The following is a 24587-nucleotide window of genomic DNA, read 5'->3' as shown; positions in this document are numbered from 1 at the left end:
TGATCCCTGGTCTGGGAACTAGATCCCACATGCGTGTTGCAACTAAGAATTTGCATGCCACAACTAAGGAGCCCATGAGCTGCAACTAAGGAGCCTGCCTGCTGCAACTAAGACCTGACACAACCAAATAAATAAATATATATTTTTTAATTAAAAAAAATAAAAGGAAAGGGCATGGCCCCACTAGCGCTTCTTCCCCACTCACCTTAAGATGCTTTTGTAACTTTGTTCATACTCTCCCACCCCTCAGTCCTATTCATAGCTACTATTAATTCTACTTTCACTTCATTTCACTTCTGTAAGTTTTATTTCAAAGATAGGGCACTTTATGCACTGCCCATGGGTGTATAAATGGTACCATCGCTTTGGAAAAAATCTTGGCATTATCTAGTAAAATTGAACATGCAGCTTTTTTTCTAGATATAAAATTTTCAGGGATTTTTGCATATATGTACCAAGAGACATTTATCAGAATGTTCATAGTAGCGTTGTTCATAAGAATAAAAAATGGAAACAACATAAATGTCCATTGATCAGAAAATGAATACACACTGACGTATAATTATACACTGAAATAAATTTTTTTCTTTATAATAAATAATTTAATTTTCTTTATAAAATTATAAAGAAATACAAGGCAGTTATTAATACAATATTCAAGATAGTGGTCCCTCTGGGAGAAGAAGGGAATAGTATGGGTGAGGAACTTACAGAGGGTATTAGTAACCTCCTGTTTCATAAGCTGGTATGTATGTATGTGTACGCTTTATTATTATTCTTTAAACTGTCCGTATATGTTTTATTTCCTCATTTATATGTGTGAGATAGAAAAAAATAACATATGTAGTAATATTTATATAATAATACATGTATAATGTATGTTGTATATAATACATATATATTATACATAATAGTTTTATTGGGATATAAATTACATAACATAAAATTCACTCTTTTATAAAAAAGTGTACAGTTTCTTAATTTTTACTGTATTCACAGAGTTGTGCATTCATCCCCAGTACCTAATTTTAGAACATATCATTACCTCCCCCAAAAAACCTTATAGAAGACATTCCCCATGTCCCCACTCCCTGCCCCTGGTAATCACTAATCTGCTTTAAGTCTCTGGATTTGTCTATTCTGGACATTTTATATAAATGGAATCATATAATATATGATTTTTTGTGTCTGGCTTCTTTCACTTAGCATAATATTTTCAAAGTCCATCCAAGTTGTAACATTTATCAATACTCCAGTCCTTTTTATTGCTGAATAATAATACCACATTTTGTTTATACACTCATCAGTTGATGGACATTTGAGTTATTTTCACTTTTTGGCTATTGTAAGTAATGCTGGTATGAACATTTGTGTACAAGTTTTCTTTCATTTCTCTTAGGTATATACTTAGAAGTGGAATTGCTGGGTCATATGGTAACTCTATGTTAGTTCGGGGAACTGCCAAACTATTTTTGAAAGCAGTTGCACATTTTTACATCCCTACTAACAATTCATGAAAGTTCTGATTTCCTCATATCCTTACCAATAGTTGTTATTGTTATTGAGGTGGTATCTCGTGTTGTTTTTTAATTTATTCTTTCTTTTTGTGGTTTTGATTTGCACTTCCCTAATGAGTAATCACGTTGAACATCTTTCGTGTGTTTATCAGCCATTTGTATATCTTCTTTGGAAAAATGTCTCCTCAGATCCCTTGCCTATTTTTTAATTGGGTTATTTGCCTTTATATTGTTGGTTGTTAAGAGTTCTTTATGAATTTTGGATACACGTCTCTTAACAGATATATGATTTGCAAATATTTTCGCCATTCTGTTGGTTGTCTTTTCACTTTCCTGATAGTGGCCTTTGAAGCACAAAAGTTTTTAATTAATTAATTTATTTTTTGATACTTGTGCTTTTGGTTCCATGTCTAACTTCATAGTGTCATGTCTAATACTTCATGGCCCAAGGTCACAAAGGTTTATTCCCATATTTTCTTCTAAGAATTTTATACTTCTAGCTCTTACATTTAGGTCTGTGATCCATTTTAAGTTTATTTTTACTATGGTTTGAGGTAAGGATCCAACTTCATTCTTTTGCATGTGTCTATCCAGTTGTCCCAGCACCATTTGTTGAAGAAGTTATCCTTTCCCTACTGAATTTTCTTGGCACACTTGTCAAAAATCAATTAACCATACATGTATGGGTTTATTTCTGGACTCTCAATTATATTCCACTGATCTACATGCCTATCCTATGCCAATACCATGGATTATTATAGCTTTGTAGTAAGTTGAAATCAGGATGTGAAAAATAACTTTGTTATTTTTCAAGATTATTTTAGCTATTCTGGATCCCTTGTATTTCTATCTGAACTTTAAATAATGCTAAAGCTAATAGGTAGAAATTTTATAATGTCATAATTTAAAAGTTTAATGTCATACAACGTTGTCATAATATACAATGTAAAATTATTTCCTCACAAAATAATTATTAGTTAATAGGTTTTAAAAAAACTTGTCAATTAACTTTATGGTAGACAAAACTATCAGACACCCTCTTAACCAATAACTGAAGTTAACATTAATGGTAATGAGACTGGTGGAGATACCAACATTATGTGCCTCCTGATATAATGCACTGAGAAGAGTATAGCTTCAGTTCTGTGGGATTCCTGCCCCAAATGCATAACCTGAACCCATTATGAAGAAACATCAGACAAACCCTAACTGAGGGGCATTCTACAAAGGAATTGGCCTTTACTCTGTGCTCTTAAAATGTCAAAGTCATGAAAGACAAGGAGAAACTAAAAAAATTATTCTAGAGTGAAGCAGACTAAAGAGACATGGCAATCGAATGTCACATGGTCCTGAATTGTTGAAATTTGAATGGTCTATGGGTTAGATGGTAAAATGATATTAATATTAATTTCCTGATTTTGATGGATATACTGTGCCTATGTACATATGTTCTTCTTTTTAGGAAATATACAGTGAATTCTTTAGAAGTAATGGGACATCGTGTCTATAATTTCCTTTTAAGTGGTCCCAAAAAGTAATATGTAGAAAATATATGTCATATTATATATTATGTAACAGATATATGTAGAAAGAGAGAGAAAGAATAGGATAAGGCAAATGACGTAAAAGGTAACAATTGTGGAATCTAAGTGAAGGGGATATAGGAGTTCTGTGTATTATTCTTGCAAATTTTCTGTAATTTTGAAATTATTTCAAAATAAAAACTTATTAAAAGAATTGTAAGAAAAAATGAAGAAAGACTTTAAAAATTGTGAAAAAAATTGTGAATCACTATATATTGTACACCTATAACTTATATAATATTGTATATCAACTATATTTCAAGTTAAAAAAAAGAAAGGAAAGAGACATTATTTATTGCTTTTCTTTTAGGAACAAAATAATTAGAAGATGTTATAACATATGAGGATGAATAAACCCTAGTGGCAATTATGGCTAACCTGTCTAGCTGAGCCAAAGCTAGTTGATTCATGTGAGATAGATGGGGAAAAGAAGTCTCCAGAAGGGAAACCAAGCGCCTGGCCCAAGGCCTGGGAGTTTTACTTGGTTTCCAAAAGGTTAAATCATTTGTATACAGGGATTGTATTGCGGCAGGGGAGAGATTGGTTACTGGGAAAAAGGAGGAGGGGGATGACTTACCTGAATCAGGAATTGTTGGGGTCCTGCTGGTCTTCTTGAGACCAAATAGATTGCATAGATAGAGATCCAAACTCCTTTAGATAATATTCTCTACTTGGGAAGACTGTCATTAACTGAACAGTCTTTCAGTATCATTTAATCAGACAAGACTATTCATAGAAAGTCATTGTGTGGGAAGTCTTAACCTCATAGGAAGATATCTGAAACACAGCTGACTTAATCTGGGTCAGGAGGGTTAACGATTCGCTGGAGGAAGGAATAGAATCAGAGACTAGCCAGATCCCTGACTTCCATGAATTCATCTCACCTCAAGATTTCTCCTTCATATGCATAATTTTCATCTGCAATGATTACACATGCTATTACCCACTCTGTTTTCATCTTCTCTCATTCCTATCCTAACATAAAGAGGTCCTTCAAAATTAGGCAGAAGGGTGCCTTCTTGCCTAGAGAGACCAACTCAAGACACAGACTGAGAGAAAAAAAGTCTGCAAAACATATATATAACAAAGAACTTATATTCAGAATTTACAAAGAACTCTTACAACTCAAAAATAAAAATATTTTTAAAAATCCAACAAAAAATGAGCAAAAGATTTGAACACACTTTATTTAAGAAGAAATGCAGATAGCATATAGCACACAAGAAATGTTCAACATCATTTGTCATTAAGGAAATGTAAATTACTAATGCAAATTAATACACTTAAAACCCCTATATACCCACTAGGATGGCTAAAATTAAAAAGACCAAGTGTTGATGAGATGTAGAGGAACTAGAACTCTTATACCCTGCTGGTGGGAATATAATATGGTATAATCCCTTTGGAAAACAGTTTGGCAATTTTTTTAAAAAGTTAAACATGTACCTACCTTATGACCCAACTATTTCACTCCTGTGTATATACCCAGAGAAATGAAAACATATGTTACACAAAGATTTATACACAGATATTTATAGTAGCTCTGTTTGTAATAACCAAAAACTGGAAATAATCCAAATGTCCATCAACAGTAAATGGATAAATAAATTATGGTTTATCCAGAATACTACCAGCAATCAAAAGGAACTATTGATAAATGAAACACCACGTATGAATCTCAAAATAATACTCCTGAGTGAAAGAAGTCAGACCAAAAAAAAAAAAAAAAAAGGACTCTCCTGGAGGTCCAGCAGTTAAGACCCCACACTTCCAATGCAGGGGACGCGGGTTCAATCCCTGGTTGGGGGCATCCCCTGCTCCAAAAGAAAAAAAACCCACTGGGTATATAATGGATGACTCGAACTATATAAAATTCTAGAAAATGGAAACTAATTTGAAGTGACATAAAACATATGTATCAGTGGTTGCCTGGGAACAAAGGTGCGGGTTGGGGCTAGGATGGGGTGGAGAGGAGTGAATTGCTAAGGGGCACAAGGAAACTTGGCAGTGATGGATATGTTCATTATCTTTTTTTTCTTCTTTTTTCTTCTTTTATATGTTCATTATCTTAATTGTGGTGATGGTTTCACAGATACATACCTATGTCAAAATTAATCAGATTTTACACTTTAAGTATGTTCAGGGTAATACATGTCAATTATACTTCAATAAAGTTATTTTTTTAAAACTTACATTTCATCATTTCCAAAGGATAGATTGGAGAGGTGGTAGTGGTACCTTAGGTAGTTCTGAGACTAAGGTTCTGAGCTCTCTTTCTTCCAGTGAAGGAGCTGTATTTTGAGCTCTGGGTTTTAGAATGGCTGCTACAAGATCAGAGCTGACTCTAGACTAGTGAACACTCACACACTCAAAGGTGTACTGTAGTTTCCTCTGCTTAGATCAAGCAGAGGCTGTATTCCAAGGAGGCAGCTTTGGGGACAATTTCTCCACACCACGGAAACAAAGGTGATGACTCTTGGTACTCAAGAAAGGTTTCTATCCTTTTCCTTACTGGGGATTCGAAGACAGTTGTGGGCACAATCCTTATTTAGGTCCAAATTATCTAATGAGGAGGAAAAATAAAAGAGTGGATTAAAAATAAAAATTAAGTAGACTAAAAGCCCTATTTGATACTTTTAGAAAGAGAATATACTTTCCAGACAGGAGGTTGAGTCATATGCTGGAATGATTTTCCACATCCAGGAGTGACATGGAATGATAAAGAGGTCCATTGGTACACACTTCTTATACTTCCTGAATTTCCTCTTAAACACATGACTCAAAATAGATTCAAGGGCTTCCCTGGTGGCACAGTGGTTGAGAGTCCGCCTGCTGATGCAGGGGACACGGGTTCGTGCCCCGGTCCGGGAAGGTCCCACATGCCGCGGAGCAGCTGGGCCCGTGAGCCATGGCTGCTGAGCCTGCGCGTCCAGAGCCTGTGCTCCACAATAGGAGAGGCCACAACAGTGAGAGGCCCGCGTACTGCAAAAAAAAAAAAAAAAAAAAAAAAAAAAAAAGATTCAAGCCCTCTGGGCAAGATGTGGTGAGAGATATGATGGGTTAAAAAATTACACGTAAAAATAATCTCCATTTACCCTCTCCTGGGACTTTAGGTAAGAATGTAAAGACTCAACTACCCTTGAACAGGATGACCCGGGAAGAATTGGAGGACAGTTTGTTTCGTCTTCGTGAAGAACACATGTTGGTGAAGGAGCTTTTTTGGAAGCAACAGGATGAGATCAAAAGGTACCCAGAGTTCTCCTTAAGTATTTAGAAGCTGTATCTACACCAGGCCTACACCACAATAAACCAAAAAGAATACATTTTCCTGAGATGTCTACACCAGAAAACAATTCAAATGTCAAGGATGGTTAACTCCAAAAATAATTTTTGAAGCAATATTGCTTTATTCTGTTTTCTTGCCAAACACATCAATAGACTGTGGCCATAGTTCATAAAGCATCATCAGAGTTATTCCAACCTAAAGAGCAAGAGACTGCGCAGGCTTCTGCCCTGGTCACAAAAGAGAGAACGGGGATGGGGGAATGGCCAAAATCTCAGGGGACCAAAGGCTACAGGGGCAAGTAAGGGAAGGGGTTTTTATTTACCAAAAATCATATTGATCATTTACTGTATGCAGGCATGTTATATGTGCTTTATATGTGTTAACTCATTTAATACTATTTAATACTATGAAAGAATCATCATTAAGAATGAAAGGGAGGGCTTCCCTGGTGGCGCAGTGGTTGAGAGTCCGCCTGCCAATGCAGGGGACACGGGTTCGTGCCCTGGTCCGGGAAGATCCCACATGCCGCGGAGCGGCTGGGCCCGTAAGCCATGGCCGCTGAGCCTGCGCATCCAGAGCCTGCGCTCCGCAACAGGAAAGGCCACAACAGTGAGAGGCCTGCGTACCGCAAAAAAAAAAAAAAAAAAAAAAAAAAAGAATGAAAGGGAGTGCAAAGAGGTTAAGTAACTTGCCCAAGGTCATAGCCAGTGGGTGACAGAGCTGAAAGCTCTTAACTCCAAAATATACCATACACAGTGACTTTAGGGTATTGGCTTTCAAAAGTGTACCTTTTGGGTGCAGACCTGGAAAAGAATCTGAGATGGGGTGTGGGTAGATAAATAGATGGGCAGAATGAGAGTTCCAAAAGTCTGGGGTTAATATCTAGAACACATTTTGAAGATATTTGTGTCAATGCCTCCCAGCCAAAGACCACCAGGAACACACCTATAGCTGGGCAAGTTGGGTTAATTACTGCTGTAGCTTGAAAAAGTGCACAACATGGGCATCTCAGTAAGACTGTTAGAAAGAGCCTATTACAGGATTTTGGCTTCAGTTGGGTGATTTGGGGGAGGGTCCAAGGTAACAGAAGTTTGCTCTAGATTGGATACTGTCAGAAAGCAGGGGCAGTTCTATGTTTGGATATCTCAATGTCTTATCTACAGGGAGGTTAGACTAGAGTGAGGCTAAAGCTGTAATCGGGAAAGAAGCAGCAGTCACTCATATTAGCCAGGAGAGGAGCACGTTTGGTATTCTGCAGGTGGCAGAGTGAACTTGTTTTTGTCTGGGCTGAGACAAAAGTATGCAGCGGCCTTGTTTGGTATCACTCTGTCATGGTCTCAGAGTGGCCTTCTGTGATGTTGTTGATCTGTGAGATTATGTCCAACAGCACAGTAACATGGCCTAGTTGTGAACGCCAGGCCACCAAACAACACTGAGGACTAGCTATGTCAGACCAATTCCCCGATGGAGCATTGCTTTGCTTTCTCATTGGTAATCCCCAGGAGTGGTTCAGAACTTCATTTAGAATCTACAGTATTGCAGGCTTCCACTGTATGCCAACACTCTTCAGAATTGGAGATTCTTTTCTTTGTTTGTTTGTTTGTTTTTTGCGGTACGTGGGCCTCTCACTGTTGTGGCCTCTCCCGTTGCGGAGCACAGGCTCTGGACGCGCAGGCCCAGCGGCCATGGCTCACGGGCCTAGCCGCTCCGCGGCATGTGGGATCTTCCCGGACCGGGGCACAAACCCGTGTCCCCTGCATCGGCAGGCGGACTCTCAACCACTGCGCCACCAGGGAAGCCCTGAATTGGAGATTATTTTATATTGTGGAGAACTCGAGAATCCAGTGAAGTCAGATGGTTGCATGGGCCAAAAAACTTTGTCTGTTGGTCAGTAACCAAAAAGTACTTGAGGTTATAGATAGTAAGTGGCTAAATTGGATTCTAGCCCCTCAGACTTGGGGCAAGTTACCTAGCTGTTTAATGCCTTGATCTCTTTATCTGGATATAATGATATGTAATAATAATAGCTAACTCCTACAGTGCTTACAACGCACCACACTGTTCAAAGCCCTTTATATATATTAACTTATTTTATCCTCATAACAATCCAATGAGCAGGTACTATTTTTATCTTTATTTATAGATGAGGAAACTGAGCACAAAAGGGTAATGACATGCCCCAGGCCACATAGTAAATGTCAGAACTGGCAGGCAGTGAGAACACAGGATCTGATGGTAATGGTTAAAAGTATGATTTTAGGTCAAGATAATAAATAGTAATTGACTATCCATTGTAGGTAAGGCTCGGTGTAAGCAGGGTGGGTATAGAGGAATAATCCTTAGAGTGGGCACATATACAGGAATGTGTGGACAGTTGGGACTGGAGAAGTAAATATTAAAATTTCTACATATATTTAATTATCTCCCTGTTAAAAATTAGTATTTTTTGTTTCTGTTTTATAATGACCATAATTTATTAGTACAAAAGAAACTATATAATTTAAAAATAAATATACACACGAATATACTGAAGACTGCCTCATTTTTTACTAAGAGAGTGTGTGAGCACTGCAACAGAATGAACAAAGACAGACACCAAGATGTCCCTGCTCTGAAAGAGTTACAGTGTATTGGGGGCAGAAAATTAATTTTTAAGTGTAAATAGTGGACTACAGCACATAAGTTTATATCAGAGATCAATTCAGATTATTAACCACCAGATAAACTGTAGAGATGGTAACTGTCATAGAAGGAGAGGGCATGAGCCACCAGCTCTCTTTTTGCCCACAGGATGAGGACAGCCTTGCTCCGGTCAGCCGCAGCAGGCCGGGACCGGAGGGCCGAGGTGACAGCGGCGGAGCAGCTCTCGGAGCCTACGAGGCGGCGGCGGAACGCGGGGTGGCGGCAGCGGCCCCCCAAGCACCTGCGCCCCCAGCTGCACGGGCTGCAACTGCAGTTCCAGCGCGTCGGCCCCCCTGCTCCCCGTTGCACCCAGCCTCGCGTCCACACGGGACACAGACAGCTCCACACCGCCGGGGCGGCGGGGGCCGAGAAACCCAAGAGGGGTGAGGCTCAGGGCCAAGTCCCCGACAGGGCCAAAACACTGGGAAGGATTGATTTGCCAGCCACATTTTCCTCCCACTGCTTTATTCTGCCCACCACGCCCATTTTGTTCTTTTGTTCTCGTTCCTTTCTACCTCCCTAAAATCTTTTTTTCCTGAGTAGGATGTCCAGTTCAAAGTTCTCAGTTCACCATGCAGTACTGTTGAGAGGAGAATCAGACAATGGAAATGGGAACTTTGCTGGTCAAGTTTTGCAGGGCTCTAGAAAACAGAGATAACTTTGATGACATGCTTAGGTGTGAGCAGCAGTGATCTTAAGACAGGTCCCTCTGCCAGGACTCTGGGTCTCTGGGCTAAGTGGCCTGTGCCTCTAAAACTGGGGTTCTTCACCTTTTGGGGGAAATGGACTCCTTTGCAACCATGATCAAAAGCTAGGCGTTCTCCCAAGAAAAATGCACATACACATAGACAAAACTTTGCATACAATTCCATGGGTTCAGAGATTGTCAAAGCCTATTCCTGAAGTCCAGGCCTTGGAAATCAGGCTGTTAAGTGAGGAGCTGCAGATTTTCATCTTCCTGTATCCCAAGTGGCTAAGCGTCTCTGGCTGCTGTGAAACCCAACACTGAATTAAATATAGTGCTGTGTGTAAATTTCCTTCACCTGGCCTACTCATCCCTGTTTTAGGTCCATGGGAATGGGGTGTCTTAACCCTGGGGACTCAATGTTAGGTTTTGTTCAGCACAGCCCTATATTTTCAAGCTCCCTCCTTGAGCCAACAAAATCTTTGTGAAAACAGCTAAAAGTAGAAAAACTAAATAAGTCTAAATTTCAATTCAGTTTAACTTCAGCATTATTGAATACCAGTTATATACTAGGCACTAGGGACAATGATGCATTAGAGTTAGATACACAGTCCCTGCTCTTCTTCCCCTTTATACTGACCTACTTGAGAGTCTGTAGTCCTGCTGACTTATTAAATCAGTAGTTGCATATTTTTGCAAGAGTAAAAACTGAGAAGCTCCCCTCTGAGATCATTGGTCATATAAGGATTTCCTCCAGATCTCAAGGCTCCCTACTTCCAGCACTTGGTGTTCCATTTCTAGCACTTGGGGTTCTGGAAAAATCTGTTGCCAGAGTCTGCATCTTCTGTCTAAACTTTCAGAGTCAAGGGACAGGCTGAGCTACACAGCTCCTCCCACATTCAAGGAACATGTGACAAATGAAAAAGCCAGAGGTGAAGTATCCAGTGAACCCAGCGAACAGTGAGTTCTTTTACTTTATCCTGTGCTGTTACTCTTTCAACTGTAATTGGAAAAACCTCATTTAGGGAACAAGTGAATGTTGCCATTTTTGAGTCATTCCAGCATAATCAGAGAAGATGAAAGTCAGCCCAATTTGGAAGCTGTCAAATTCCAACTTCATTGCTTAAAAATGGAAAATAAGCATCTCTTTGTCTTCCAAGGAAAGGAAAATAAAGACTCTTTCCTTAATTGAAGGTATTCCCTCTCTTTCCCTTTATATTTTCCCCCTTAGGTCGTAATTCACTTATATTTCTGTTTGACACTGGAAAGCTATATTTGGTAAGTTTATCCTCCACATATGCCAAGATTACTAACTCCTCTAAGTTCTTTTTATATATGTGAGAGCCCAGTTCTAAACCCCTATAACAGCAGTTTCTAATTCTTCTTTTCATGTTTAATATTCCTAATTCTAACAGTATAATCTCTTTTAACAAAGTCATAATTATGATTAAACTCACTGGCCTATGCATGCCTAACAGTGCCCACATTATGACCAGCGATACTATGCAAGTGGAAGAACCACCCAAGTCTTCTGAGAAAATGTGGTCCAAAGATGAGAATTTTGCACAGAGAAGCTCCTTGGAGTGCGCTCAGAAGGCCACAGAGCTTCGGTAAGGGTGTGGCATTCCATGCCTCAAGCCATAATGAACTGAAAAAGAGGTTCTTGTTTGTACCTTTCTTCCATCTCAGAGGAAAAGAGAATGCTTGGGATTAATTCAATCTGAGAAGTAGACCTGGAGGCCCAAGTGGTTAAGTAATGGATTAACATAAAAGGGATGCTTATATATAATAAAAGTCTGCTGTTTCACTTCACAGAAGGAAAACTATTTCATCCTCATCACCAGATGGGGGCTCTCAGCCCCCACTGTGCATCAGTCCCTGGAAAACTTTTTTTTTTTTTACGTGGCTGGTCTGTTTTAGTCCCTGGAAAACTTTTTTAAAAATAGACTTTATTTTTTAGAGCAGTTTTAGCTTCACAACAAAATTGAGCATAAAGTACAGAGATTTCTTGTATACCTCCCTGCCACTTCTCCCCACACTGCCTCCTTCACTGTCAACATCCCACAGCAGCTAGAATTGGGAATCTCTGAGACAGAGTCTAGCGAACCCAAATCCTCCCCCAATACCTTTGAAATGATAAAGAAAACATGATCTCTTAGGTTCAGAAATAACGATCTTCCTTTGTGTCCCTGTCCATATCCACAGGGGGAAAAATACTTAACTCTGTCCATTCACAGAGGATATTTTAACACTGTCTTCTTTCTCCAGAGCTTCCATTAAGGAGAATATACAACTGATTCGACTTAAGAAGCTCTTACATGAAAGGAATACTTCTTTGGCAGTGACAAAAGCACAATTAACAGAAGTCCAAGCTGTGAGTTGCCATCATCAGCTGTGCCTTTTTGGGGGAAGAAAATCAGTTAGTTAAGAAATTTGTATTATTTTCTCCACTTTACACATGGGAGACCACAATGGAGAGAAACTAAGTTGCTTGTCGAAAGTCACACAATTGTGATGAATTGGGAGATTGGGATTGACATGTATACACTGATGTGTATAAAATGGATGACTAATAAGAACCTGCTGTATAAAAAAATAAATTAAATTAAAAAAAAAAAGAAAGTCACAAAATAGGTAGGTGATGTTCAAATCCAGGCCTTACGACTCAGAATCCATTCTTTTTCCAGTACTTGCCATTATCCCTCTGCTGGGAAGAAGGCTCAAGCCCTGCCTGCTAAGGTGGAATTAAGTGAGGTTACCTTGTGTCAGGTTAAGTTCCAAGCCAAAAACCACAACCAGAGTTTAATTAAACTTGGGGAGCCAAGAGCAGTCACAGGGGAGGGGAAGGAAACCAGATTACTGAGCACTTTCTATGTGACGGACTCTGTCCTAGATACTTAGAATCATGATCTCATTTAAGCCTGACAACAGCCATAAAGGTAAGTACGTTTAACGGATGAGGGAACTGAGCCTCAAAGAAGTTAAGTAACTTGCTCAAGTTATAAAAATAGCAAGAGGCAGAGCAGGATTTGAGTCCAGTTTTATCTGGCATCAAGGCTCACACTCTTCTCACTACCACACGATGGAAACTCATATCTGAACGGTAGAAATAGGGCATAGAGGTTCTAAATAATAGATTGGCACCATTCTTTTATTGAATAAACATTTATTGACTACCAAGAAGTGTGCAAAGCACTTGGATACAAAGATTAAAAAGATAATTAAGACAGCTCCTGCCTTCAAGGAACTTACAAGAGTGAGAGGACAAGATGTAAACAAGTACAACTATCCACAAACAGGGTATGGGTGCGACACAAAAGAGAGAATAGATCCACCAGAGGATGGGGTGCAGGATCTGTAAAGGATCCATAAGAGATTCTATTCGTGAGCCAAATACTGACAGTTTGGCAGGGGTTAATGAGCGTGCAAGAGAGGGAAGGGCTTTCTGGGGAAGAGTGGTGTAGGCCACGGCACAGAGTTGAGAAACATCAGGGATCAGGTCATGGAGGTCTTATCAGGGATTTAGACTTTATCCTACAGATAGTGAGAGCTGCAGAAAGGTTTTAAGCAAGTTGGTAACATGATCAATTTTTTTTTCCCCAAAGAGATCACTTTGCCTTTTTTTAATGTCCAAAATATTTTGAAATACATGTTAATAAAAAGAATAATACTTTCAAGAAGCTATTATAGAGCACTAATAATGATTAATTCTGGGTAGTAGTAGAATTATAGATGAGTGCTATTATAGTACTTATACTTTTCTGAAATTTTCAACTTCTCAAAAATGACAAAACTACCAGGAAAGATCATCTGGCAGCAGAGTGAATGATAGGTTGGCTGGTACAAGACTGGAGGTAACAGATGAGTAACAGATGTTACTTAACAGATGAGTGATCCAAGGGAGGCAGGATGAGGGTCCCAACCAAGGCAGTGAGAGAGGCTCACAGAGAAAGGACTGTGTTGGGAGAGGTCCAGGAAGTGGAAGAACGGACTTCATCACCAAAGTAGAGTGGGTGAGGGAAAAGCAGAAATGAGAGATGACTTCTGGGTCTCTAGCTTGGGTGATTAAATGATGGTGCCATTCATTGAGATTAGCTACAGCTGGTGCTGCCCTTGGTATGTCTGTTTTGATTGGGACTAAGGGCATCTGTACAAGGCCAAACTCCAAACCTATGTTTTGTAGAGAACTGTGCATATGCTCGTATTCTTTTGATTCGGTTAATTTTGGTAGCACTGAAAGGATGGGAAATCTGGAAAGGAAGTTATTTTAAAGTTGTATGGGTAAATAGCTATATTTGTGGAATTAGATTTTTTTAAAAATCCATGTATTCTTCCATTGCATTAAAGGAAGAAAGGGAGAAAGCCATTCTAAATTGAATGTCTTTGCCCATATTAGTGGTAGTGGCAAAGATGACCTAAAATGGTGAATAATTTTCTAAAATGTAGGTTTTACAATTTGGTTTTTTTAAGCAATTTATCTTTCTAGTCATGCTTACTTACACATATACTAAGATAAGTTTGCATCCTCTTAATCCCTTAGCAGTAAAATGTGGTCAGTAGTGCAGACTCTGGAGTCACACAGGCTGAGGTAAAGTTCTGCCTCAGCCCCTTGAAAGCTGTGCGATTCTGGGCAAGTTAGCTCTATGAGCTTTGGGTTTCTTATTTTTAAAGTTTAGATAACAATACCTCTCGGATTTGCTGTAAGGATTAAATGAGATAATATATGTGAAACAATTATGATGATCATAATGTAAGAGATAATGAAACACACAGTAACATATAACATAGTAATTACTCAACCAATAATAGTAGCTGTTGTTGTGAGTTTGGCTATTGTTGTTTTTTCTATTTCTAAAACTGGAAAGAGACCTTTCTGAAGCATGATGAGTAAGAGATGGCACCTAGTTTGAAAATAAAAATACTTCTTAGAAAATCCACCAAGTGCAATGCAAATGTGAATAAATGACCCTTCATCCTTTTTAAAGAAATGGTGTCATCTATTACATTCACAGACTGCCTGGCAAGCTAGGGCAGGGGAAAAGGAGCAGCAATTAGTAAACAGGCACACAAATTGACTTGATTTATGGGAATTTTTTATAACATCTTTTAAAATAAATATTTAAACATTTGTATTATAAACATCAAGTTGATATATCAATAGAATAATACTTTTTTCTTTCTTTCAGGCATATGAAACTCTGCTCCAGAAGGTACTTAATAAAGATTCCTTAACTCTCTGTTTCTTAGTAATCAGAGGAATGAAACCCAAATGAATCTTCATCTTCAAGTAACATAACACCAGAATTTAGCTAACTATATCAAAGTTATTATGTTATATAATTTTTATTGAGACAAATGGTACTATCACTATTATCAGAAGATACTGCATTGTTTTCACAAAAATTGAAATATGAGATCTGAGTTGAGAAATATTTGGAATAGTATTTTTCAGCCTATTGCTACAGAGAATTATAGCATTTGTTCAAAAATTCCTAAGAGTAGTCCTCTAGCATGTGTGAGGTGGTGAGATATAGCAAAGTTGTTGCAAACCTTCTCTGGTGTTACTAAATATTTGCACCTCTGTGAGTGGGGTACAGGTGAAGCTAGGTAAGTGTCCGTGATTAAGAGTCACTAAGGCAGAGTTCCCAACATGACCAGCCACAACTGTTCCTCACCAGAAGGAACATGGTCATGCTGGGAACTCTGCCAGAAAAATGCACTTAACTTCTAGAGTTAACACATCACTTTGCTAGGGGCAAAAGGAGAAATATTTCATCATAAAAAGCATTCACATAGCTTAGAAGGTAAAGGCATCTGAGAAAGGTGGCACTTAATTTAGAATCAGGGTTGAATTTGAACCTTGGGAAAATTAAGGCTCCAGTGACAAATTACAGTTTCCCAGAGTGGAAAATCCTCACTCACAGGGAAACGGTACTTCCTGAGAAATGCTAGGGTGGAAAACAAGGTCAATTTACAGTGCAAAGGCAACATACTATAAATCAAAGCCCTTCTTTGAGATTTCCACTAGGGAATGCTCCAGTTGTTTGTATCTTGAGACACCTCCTGCTGAGTGATATGAACATTCGCAGAGCAACTTTCCTTTTGCCCCAGAATCAGGGAATCCTGGGTACAGCCCATGATGCCCTCCTCAGCCAAGTGAATGAGCTCAGGGCAGAGCTGAAGGAGGAGAGCAAGAAGGCTGTGAGCTTGAAGAGCCAACTGGAAGATGTGTCCATCCTGCAGATAACACTGAAAGAGGTAAATAACAATAATAATTGAAAGATACCATCAGTTGTATGTGACATTCCAATTTCAGAGATGTTAAAAAGTGTATCTTAGCAAAAATGTGGGTATTTTATTTTTTCAAATAAGAAAAATGAGATTCCAAGTGGTTAAATAACTTGCTCAAGATTATACCATTAGGGGAAAAACTGGGATTTATATTTATGTCTGTTCTCCAAAGTCTTTTCTCTATTATAATGTTCTGCTGTTTCCCTAACAGTAGAAACGCAGACACCATGAAAATTTAATTCAGAGAATCCTCATTAATTCCAATTAAAATTTCTATCACACCTTCAATTGGTTCAAGTCTTTATAGTTGAATGGATCCTCATAGACATAGGAGATGAACATAGAAAATCTCCCACCCAAGTCCCACCCTGCAACAGAAAAGGGAGACCCTGTGCAAGGTAATAGATTTTAAAATCTTATCTCACGCACTCTACTATCATTCTTAGTTTCAGGAGAGAGTTGAAGATTTGGAAAAAGAACGAAAATTGCTGAATGACAATTATGACAAACTCTTAGAAAAGTGAGTACCAAGTTTGGATCCCAGAACATTTTTTTGTTATAAAAGACAATTACTGGGGCTTCCCTGGTGGCGCAGTGGTTGAGAGTCCGCCTGCCGATGCAGGGGACACGGGTTCGTGCCCCGGTCTGGGAGGGTACCACGTGCCACGGAGCGGCTGGGCCCGTGAGCCATGGCCGCTGAGCCTGTGCGTCCAGAGCCTGTGCTCCGCAACGGGAGAGGCCACAACAGTGAGAGGCCTGCGTACCGCAAAAACAAACAAACAAAAAAAGACAATTACTGAAAAGTGCCTTCCGAATTTTAAAAATAAAAATAATACCTAGTCTCGATAAGGATACCGGGAAACTGGTACTCAGTACTGTTAGTGAGAATATAAATTGGCAGACTATTTTTGGAACGGAATTTGACACTATCAAAAAAATGTTAAACGTGCATATCTTTTATGCCAGATAACCCTTTTTTTTTTTTTTTTTTTTTTTTTTGCGGTACGCGGGCCTCCCACTGCCGTGGCCTCTCCCGCCGCGGAGCACAGGCTCTGGACGCGCAGGCTCAGCAGCCATGGCTCACGGGCCCAGCCGCTTCGCGGCACGTGGGATCTTCCCGGACCGGGGCACGAATCCGTGTCCCCTGCATTGGCAGGCGGACTCTCAACCACAGCGCCACAAGGGAAGCCCCCGATAACCCATTTTTTTGGAATCAAAACTAAAGAAATCCTCTTGTGTATGTGCAAAGAGATCTGTGTAGTAAGAATGTTAATTAATACATTGTTAATTTAATTAGTAATAGTAAAAAAAAAAAAGGAAACCATCCAGATTTCTTATGATAGGGATCGACTAAATAAATCGTGTTGCACCGCCACGTTGAAACGGTATAAAGCTGTAAAAAATGAGATAGATCTATATGCCTAAGATACACTATTAAAAGAAAAATCAAATTGCCAAAGAATGTGTTAATTGTGACCTAATTTATGTCATGTGTGTGTGCATCCACAAACTTTTAATGAGATGAAAGGACTGAAATAGGGCAAAGAGGCACTTTTATTCTATATACTTCTATATCATATTAATTTTTCACAAGCATATATTTACGTAGTGGTTTTGAAATTAAAAATACCTGTAAGTTTAAAAAAATTAAATGTGCCTTCTTATAAGTTAAAGGCAGCAGGGGGTAGATTGGGGAGGTTGCATGGGAGCATCCTGGGAACAACTGATGCTCTTCAACAAAGTGAAATAAGGTAGTGTGGGGATTACCCACTTTGAAGACTCCCTGTGGTAGACATTACTATTGGCCTCTTCCCTTCATTATTCATAACATTATCTTCTTGGATCATCATGTAATGTATGGGCAGAAAGTGCCAAGAAATCTTAGTACTAGCTTAACAAGTTGTTTTTAGACCACATTTATTAAAGTGATAACTAGGAAAAAGACATAAGCAGAAATAATTGCTTATCAATGTCACTTCACTTGTGTAAATAATCAAGAACTGGCCATGTGTCTTTTACACTCAAGATGGGTCTGCCCTGACAGCTAGATATAGTGGTGTGCAGGCTGCAGTTATTGAAAAGTTTAGTTCCTGCCCTTCAGTATAATAATTTACAATCTAGTTCAAAGGCAAGTATTCTCTAAACTAGCCACTGGTGAAAGTAGACAGAGGAACGGAGTAAGGAAAAGAAGAATATTCTGTTACTTATTTCTAATCTAGCAGGCCTGAGAATATCTTGGTACACAATTCCCTAACTAAAGAAAACCATCATGCTGGAGACGTTCCTTGGGAAATAGATATGACTTGCGTTGTTTGCCCAGGGGGTTATTTGAGACTTAAACCGAAGTGATACTAAGCAACTCCTCAATAGGACCCAAAAGTTCCAAGGCAGTTGGTAAATGACAGTTACAGAGAAAGCAGGGGCAGAAAAAACATGTAGGGAAATGAATGATGAACTAGGCCCAGGAGATGCTGAAACTGTGTAATAAAGACGTCATATCACCCACCTTTGAGTGTCCATCTGACAACTCTGCCCTCCCTCCTTACTTGCTTCCCATTTTCAGCATGCTGGATAGCAGTAATCAGCCTCACTGGAGCAATGAGCAAGGAGAACAGCTACAGCAGAAAGTCTCTCAGCTGCAGGATCACCTGGATGCTGAGGTGGAGGAGAAGAGAAAAGTCTTACTTCAGCTGTCAAGAGAGAAAGGTAGGTCAAGCCCTGAAGAGTTCTCTCAGATGAGGCATCCTCTACATCTGGTTTGGGAGAAGGGAACTTGGGCCAGCATTTTTCCAGTCCCATCACTTGATCCTGTTTTTGTGTGGGTCCTGGATAACTAGAATAAGAACACTGGCAGTTAGGTCAGATTCACAATCAAGAAAGCATGACACCTACCTCACACATACTTATCCCTACATATTGACTTTCCATGTGAGAGAATGCCAATTCTTAAGTTATAATGTTTTTAAACAGTCAATTTATTGAAAGTAAATTTATTTTACTAAATTTTACTTAAAATTTATTTGACTTAAAGTCAATTTATTGAAAATGAATTTTTCTGCCTTTTATTCTCATCAGTCATTTTAGGGTGGTTGGGAATTGTTTTGTTTTAGCATCTGATGCCTGAAATTGAGAAGCAAATTATTGCTCTTGGTTACCACTACTATTTCCCCATCTTTTTTTAAAATTTATTTATTTTATTTATTTATTTTTGGCTGCATTGGGTCTTCGTTGATGCGCACAGGCTTTCGCTAGTTGTGGCGAGTGGGAGCTACTCTTGGTTGCGGTGCACAGGCTTCTCATTGCAGTGGCTTCTCTTATTGCGGAGCACCGGCTCTGGGTGCTCGGGCTTCAGTAGTTGTGGCTGGCAGGCTCTAGAGCGCAGGCTCAGTAGCTGTGGCTCATGGGCTTAGTTGCTCCAGGGCATGTGGGATCTTCCTGGACCAGGGCTCAAACCCATGTCCCCTGCATTGGAAGGTGGATTCTTTTTTTTTTTTTTTTTTTTTTGCGGTACGCGGGCCTCTCACTGTTGTGGCCTCTCCCGTTGCGGAGCACAGGCTCCGGATGCGCAAGCTCAGCGGCCATGGCTCACGGCCCTAGCCACTCCGCGGCATGTGGGATCTTCCCGGACCGGGGCACGAACCCGTGTCCCCTGCATCGGCAGGTGGACTCTCAACCACTGCGCCACCAGGGAAACCCGGAAGGTGGATTCTTAACCACTGCGCCACCAGGGAAGCCCTTTCCCCCGTCTTAATTCTTGGATCACAGTAGTTATTCTGAAGATTTTTAAATACTGTCAAAGAGACCTTTGTCTCCCTTCTTTTTGCTAGGCTGGACCTTGATATTTAGTCTTATCAAACTTACATTTCATCATATTCTAGTATGTTCACATAAAAAAAGTGGAGGAAAAGAAATATGACATCAAGAAAAATAGAGTCAGGAACCATAAAAGGATAAAGCTTAGGAGCACATGCTAAGGATCTTGTAGTATGTATGAAGTACAAGTGAAGTCTTGTGGGTAATCTAATCTAACCTCCTCTGTAATGCATGATACTGAAATGATCACACTAAATGCTGATCACGTTCCTTCCCCGAAACACACATGGAAATGTCCAAATGCCCAACCTCCCTTCCTCCAACTCAGGGTCAGAGTCAAGGTGGGTGTCACAGAAAGCCAACAGCATAGAAGTCAGATGGAGTTGGGGAATGGTTGGGGAGATACTGAATTAAATGGTGCTGTCAAAAAGTTTGGACTATCCCAGTTGGTCAAGTGGCTCTGATTTTGTTGTGGTGGTGGTAGTTCTCCCTTCCATACTACAGTTCTGCAGGTGTTTTTTTTGTTTGTTTTTGGAGTCCAAATGTCAACTCAGGGTCAATAATAGACAAATATTTCTTATTTGTAGAAATAAGAGAGAATTGCTTCTCTAAGGGCAAGTGTATAAAATGAATTAAACATTAGTGGGAAAATTTAATTCACACTTGGGCCAACTTTAATATGGTTGTTGGTAGCTACAGAGTTTCAGCTTTCTGTATTATTTTTTCCCCAGCTCAAAACAAGGATCTGAAGCTTGAAGTCACCAACCTGCTTCAGAAGCATAAACAGGAAGTGGAGGACCTCCGAAATAAAGACACAATTTCCCAATCTCCTGACTGGCAATCTGAACCAGCCACTTACCCAGCTCTATTCCAAGAGACCACTCAGATAGAGGTAAGAGCATCTTTAATCAAACAGGTCCCCTCTACAAGAGGGATTGCTGACAAATATCCCTTGAAAAGATGAAGGGACTAGAAAACTAACTGAATAATATTTTGTCCTGATTGAGGACAATATTTGGAAGTATATGAGAAGGCTGAGAGTAGAGATAGCTTCATGAGCTCCACAGACTTTTTCCACACTGTACAGCTCATAAAATTTAGAATTTTTTTCAGATGAGGACTTGCAATGATCTGCTGAAGAGCAAACAGCCATGGGAGATTGTATAACTTACTCACTGCTGCTGTTGAACATGAGGAACTAGGGAAGAGAGCACTTGTAAAGTAACACAGGTCCTCTTCTACATATTGGAGTAGATTCTGCTGCTGGTATTTTACTATTATCAACGGCTGCTGTAGAGAATAGTTATTACTATACCTATCATATTTATACTCCCTTTTACCAATGCTTTTTCCTCTGTAGCCCTGTGAACCAAAAAACCAAGAAGGAAAGAAACTGTCCCAGATGTTAAGTGAGTTGCAAGTATTGCATGCAGAAACCATATTGGAACTAGAAAAGACCAGAGACATGCTTATTCTGCAGCGCAAGATCAACGTGTGTTATCAGGTGCAGGAAAAGATGGTACAGGAAGGGGATAAATAAATGGGCACATGGGAACTACTTACAAGACGGGGAATGAAGCAAGACCCAAGTTTCCAGGGCTGATGCAAGGTGATATGCTGACGTATGCAAACACAGGATGTGCTGTCCTTTGAAAAACGAGGACTCACACATGCCCATGGCACCTTGGCAATAAAAGCCAGAAGGGGCCAGCTAATGAAAATGGCAAGTGGGAAGCTTCTGGGTTCAAATTTTGCCAGTCCCAGGAAAAATACTACCCTATGGCACTAACAGCACAACTGGTCCTGGAGGGGTCTGTGAGAAACCTAAGCCTTTTTCTAGTGGATGAATCTGCCCTGCCAAGGAGATAGTGGAGTCTCTTTTACCCAGCAAGTACCACCTTTTTATCTGGGCTCTTTGGTTCTGGGCCACTGAGATAGAAAAGTTCAGACATTATTTCGTTTCAGGAGGAACTGGAGGCAATGATGACAAAAGCCGATAATGAAAATAAAGTTCACAAAGAAAAACTGGAGAGGTTGAATCAACTCCTAGACCTCAAGAACAAGCGTATCAATCAGCTGGAAGGTATTTTAAGAAGCCATGGCCTTCCAGTATCCGGCAAGTCTTAGTACTTTGTTCACTTCCTCTTAGGATCTGTCACAGAGCTAAATGCCCGTGCTCCCCTCTGCACCTGTCAAGAGGGCGCCCTCTATGTCTCGGTATAGGACTTATCCCTCCCATTCTTGATTATCCTATCATCTTTGTTGTTTTAATACATGGTTAGCAGTTTCTTCTCCTGCATCATGTCAGTGTCTTTTCTCTGGAGAGTTTCAACAGGGCCCAGCAATTGCTGAATCTATTTTGAAAATAAGAGTGTATCACTGTTGGCCCTCAGGGTGGGTAACACGCTCCCTCTCTCAAGATTGTTTCCTCAAGCCAGGCCTATATTTCAGTTTTTGGGAGATAATAGAGCTACATCACTCATCTCTTGTCATCCTTTTCTGTGATTTCTCTCTAAAAGTCTCTGAATTCTTTGTTGCAGTCTGAGGATGTCTACATAACAGGGCAGGTGGCTGGACACTTATGCAAATTTTATAATGTGATACTTCCTGTACTTAATTCAGTCACTGTCGACCAGGATCTGGTCTCAGCCTTACATATTGAGAAAATTGCCTTTGTTATTATACCCAGTGGTGAGAGACCTGACCCGTACTAACCACATTCACCAAAGACTGATATTTACACCCGAATGTTCATTTGTTATTTTATGATAGGGGCTCTTTCATTGCTGCCTTGAGAATATGCTCATGGCAGCTCGTTCTTGGGGAAGCAGAATCAATAAGAAGGATACTTAGTGAGCCTGGAACTAGAGTAAAGGCAGGTGGGTCATTCAGAAGCGTGATTTATGCATGCCAGGGTGCGTCAGTTAAAAGGTCCCTGCAATATAACAAAGGAAATCCTTTGGATTGAAATTCTCATGTCTTTCAGATTCAGGGTGTTTCTCCCAGGACAGTGCAGGATAAATACAATTACCTACCTCTGAAGATTTATTTGCTTTAACTTGTAGTTCTTTCATTACTGGTAAGGCTGAAGAGTTTTTCATATGTTTACCAGTTATTTAAATTATTTCTTTTGAGACTTGCCTGTTCCTGCCCTTTACTATCTCTTAATAGTATATTGTTAATTTGTAGAAGTTCTTTATATGCTAAGATTATTAACCTTGTGACACGTAATGCAAAATTTTGAATATGTTTTATTTATGTTAATCTTATCAATTAAGAAACTGTTCACCAGTCTCTGTATTCCACTTATTTTGGGCAGGAAGACATTCTGATGTACCCAAAGTATTTTCTTCTACTACTTTAACTCTTAGAATAGGACCTTCACCATCAACACACTGTGACAACTCAAATACTCCCCGATTTGAAGCAGACTATATATCAAAGTTTCTGGTTGGTTGGACATGGGAGGTAATGCACAGATTTGGTGGACTGTCTTACATATCTTTATTTTGTATCTCATCGCCAATATTTTCAACCTCTTTTCAGTAAGTGCCCTCCCCCACTTTTACTCCATTACTCTTTGACTTAAAGTGGATTTTTTTTTTTTTTGCCTTCTTACAATGAAACCAAATTCTTAACAGAATGAAGATCCTTGTGATTGATCTGACTGGAAAAGAGGAATCATCTTAATGGGGCCCAGTGTAATGTCATGGACACCATGACTGTAACTTGCTATTTTCTCCAAGGCCAATATCCCAAACTTTTGGAAATACTTGCATTTTGTGTTTCTAGTGTTTCTGTAATGGAATTAACAATTAATTCACAAGATCCTGCTGTAATCCAAAACGATGTCATCTCTAGATGAAACTGTGCCTCCAGTGTTTTCCTGAGCTTAGCATTTACTTTCCAATCACTCATGTTGTGCCTCATCTCTAAAGTAGGCATTGGATTATTTGGCCATCAGAATTCAAAGCACCTGATTTTCATTCTATTGCTTTTCTTTTTGAATCACATCGTTTCTTGAAATAGTCACAACTTGGACTTCACCATGGTTTTTATTCTCTTTCTGTCCACCTTCCTTTACCCTAAGGAAGAATTCCCTACCCTTTAATGGATAGGCAGTTTTCTTTCCCCTCTAGAACAACTCAAAGATGTGGCTTATGGCACCCGACAGTTGTCATTATGTCTGAAACCACTGCCAGACCATGGAGATGAGGATAAAGTGGACATTTCTCCACGGCATCAGAGTGAGAATCTTTTCGAACTGCACATCCACCAGGCCTTCCTGACACCTGCTGCCCTGGCTCAGGCTGGAGACACTCAACCTACCACTTTCTGCACCTATTCTTTCTATGACTTTGAAACCCACTGCACCCCACTAGCTGTGGGGCTGGAGCCCCTCTATGACTTCACTTCTCAGTATGTGGTGGAGACAGATTCCCTCTTCTTGCACTACCTTCAAGGGACGTCAGCCCAGCTTCATCTACACCAGGCTATAGCCAGTGAGCACCGCACCCTTGCAGCTGGCTGGATTTGCTTTGACAGGGTTCTAGAAACCGTGGAGAGAGTCCATGGCTCTGCCACACTTACTGGTAAGTGCTGTCAGCCTCCCACATTTCCTGGGACTAATGTGGAATTTCCCAAAGTGTATAGTTGTCTTCTGGTGGTTTCCCATTTTATTCCTCTGCCTTTATTCTTGATCCTCGCCACACCATCTGTATCCTCCATGC

At 39.8% G+C, this 24587-nt stretch overlaps 1 protein-coding gene across 1 annotated transcript in view; it reads left to right on the top strand.

Annotated features, from left to right (window-relative positions):
- RPGRIP1 (RPGR interacting protein 1) overlaps positions 1–24587 on the top strand; it is a gene marked incomplete at both ends in the record, with an annotated part of 93519 nt that overhangs the window by 27705 nt on the left and 41227 nt on the right. Inside the window, 13 exons of the mRNA XM_082649391.1 lie at positions 6214–6346; positions 9177–9451; positions 10614–10713; positions 11151–11363; positions 12022–12127; positions 14940–14963; positions 15865–16011; positions 16491–16564; positions 18608–18750; positions 20589–20749; positions 21218–21361; positions 21823–21973; positions 23997–24449. Of these exons, the coding sequence (XP_082505517.1) occupies positions 6214–6346; positions 9177–9451; positions 10614–10713; positions 11151–11363; positions 12022–12127; positions 14940–14963; positions 15865–16011; positions 16491–16564; positions 18608–18750; positions 20589–20749; positions 21218–21361; positions 21823–21973; positions 23997–24449 (2124 nt within the window). The remainder of the gene's footprint in view (positions 1–6213; positions 6347–9176; positions 9452–10613; positions 10714–11150; positions 11364–12021; positions 12128–14939; positions 14964–15864; positions 16012–16490; positions 16565–18607; positions 18751–20588; positions 20750–21217; positions 21362–21822; positions 21974–23996; positions 24450–24587) is intronic.

Source organism: Grampus griseus, assembly GCF_964374135.1.
Source record: "Grampus griseus genome assembly, chromosome: 2".
Classification (NCBI taxonomy): Eukaryota; Metazoa; Chordata; class Mammalia; order Artiodactyla; family Delphinidae; genus Grampus; species Grampus griseus.
The sequence above is the reverse complement of the archived record's forward strand: the minus strand, read 5'-3'. Positions and strand labels throughout refer to the sequence as shown.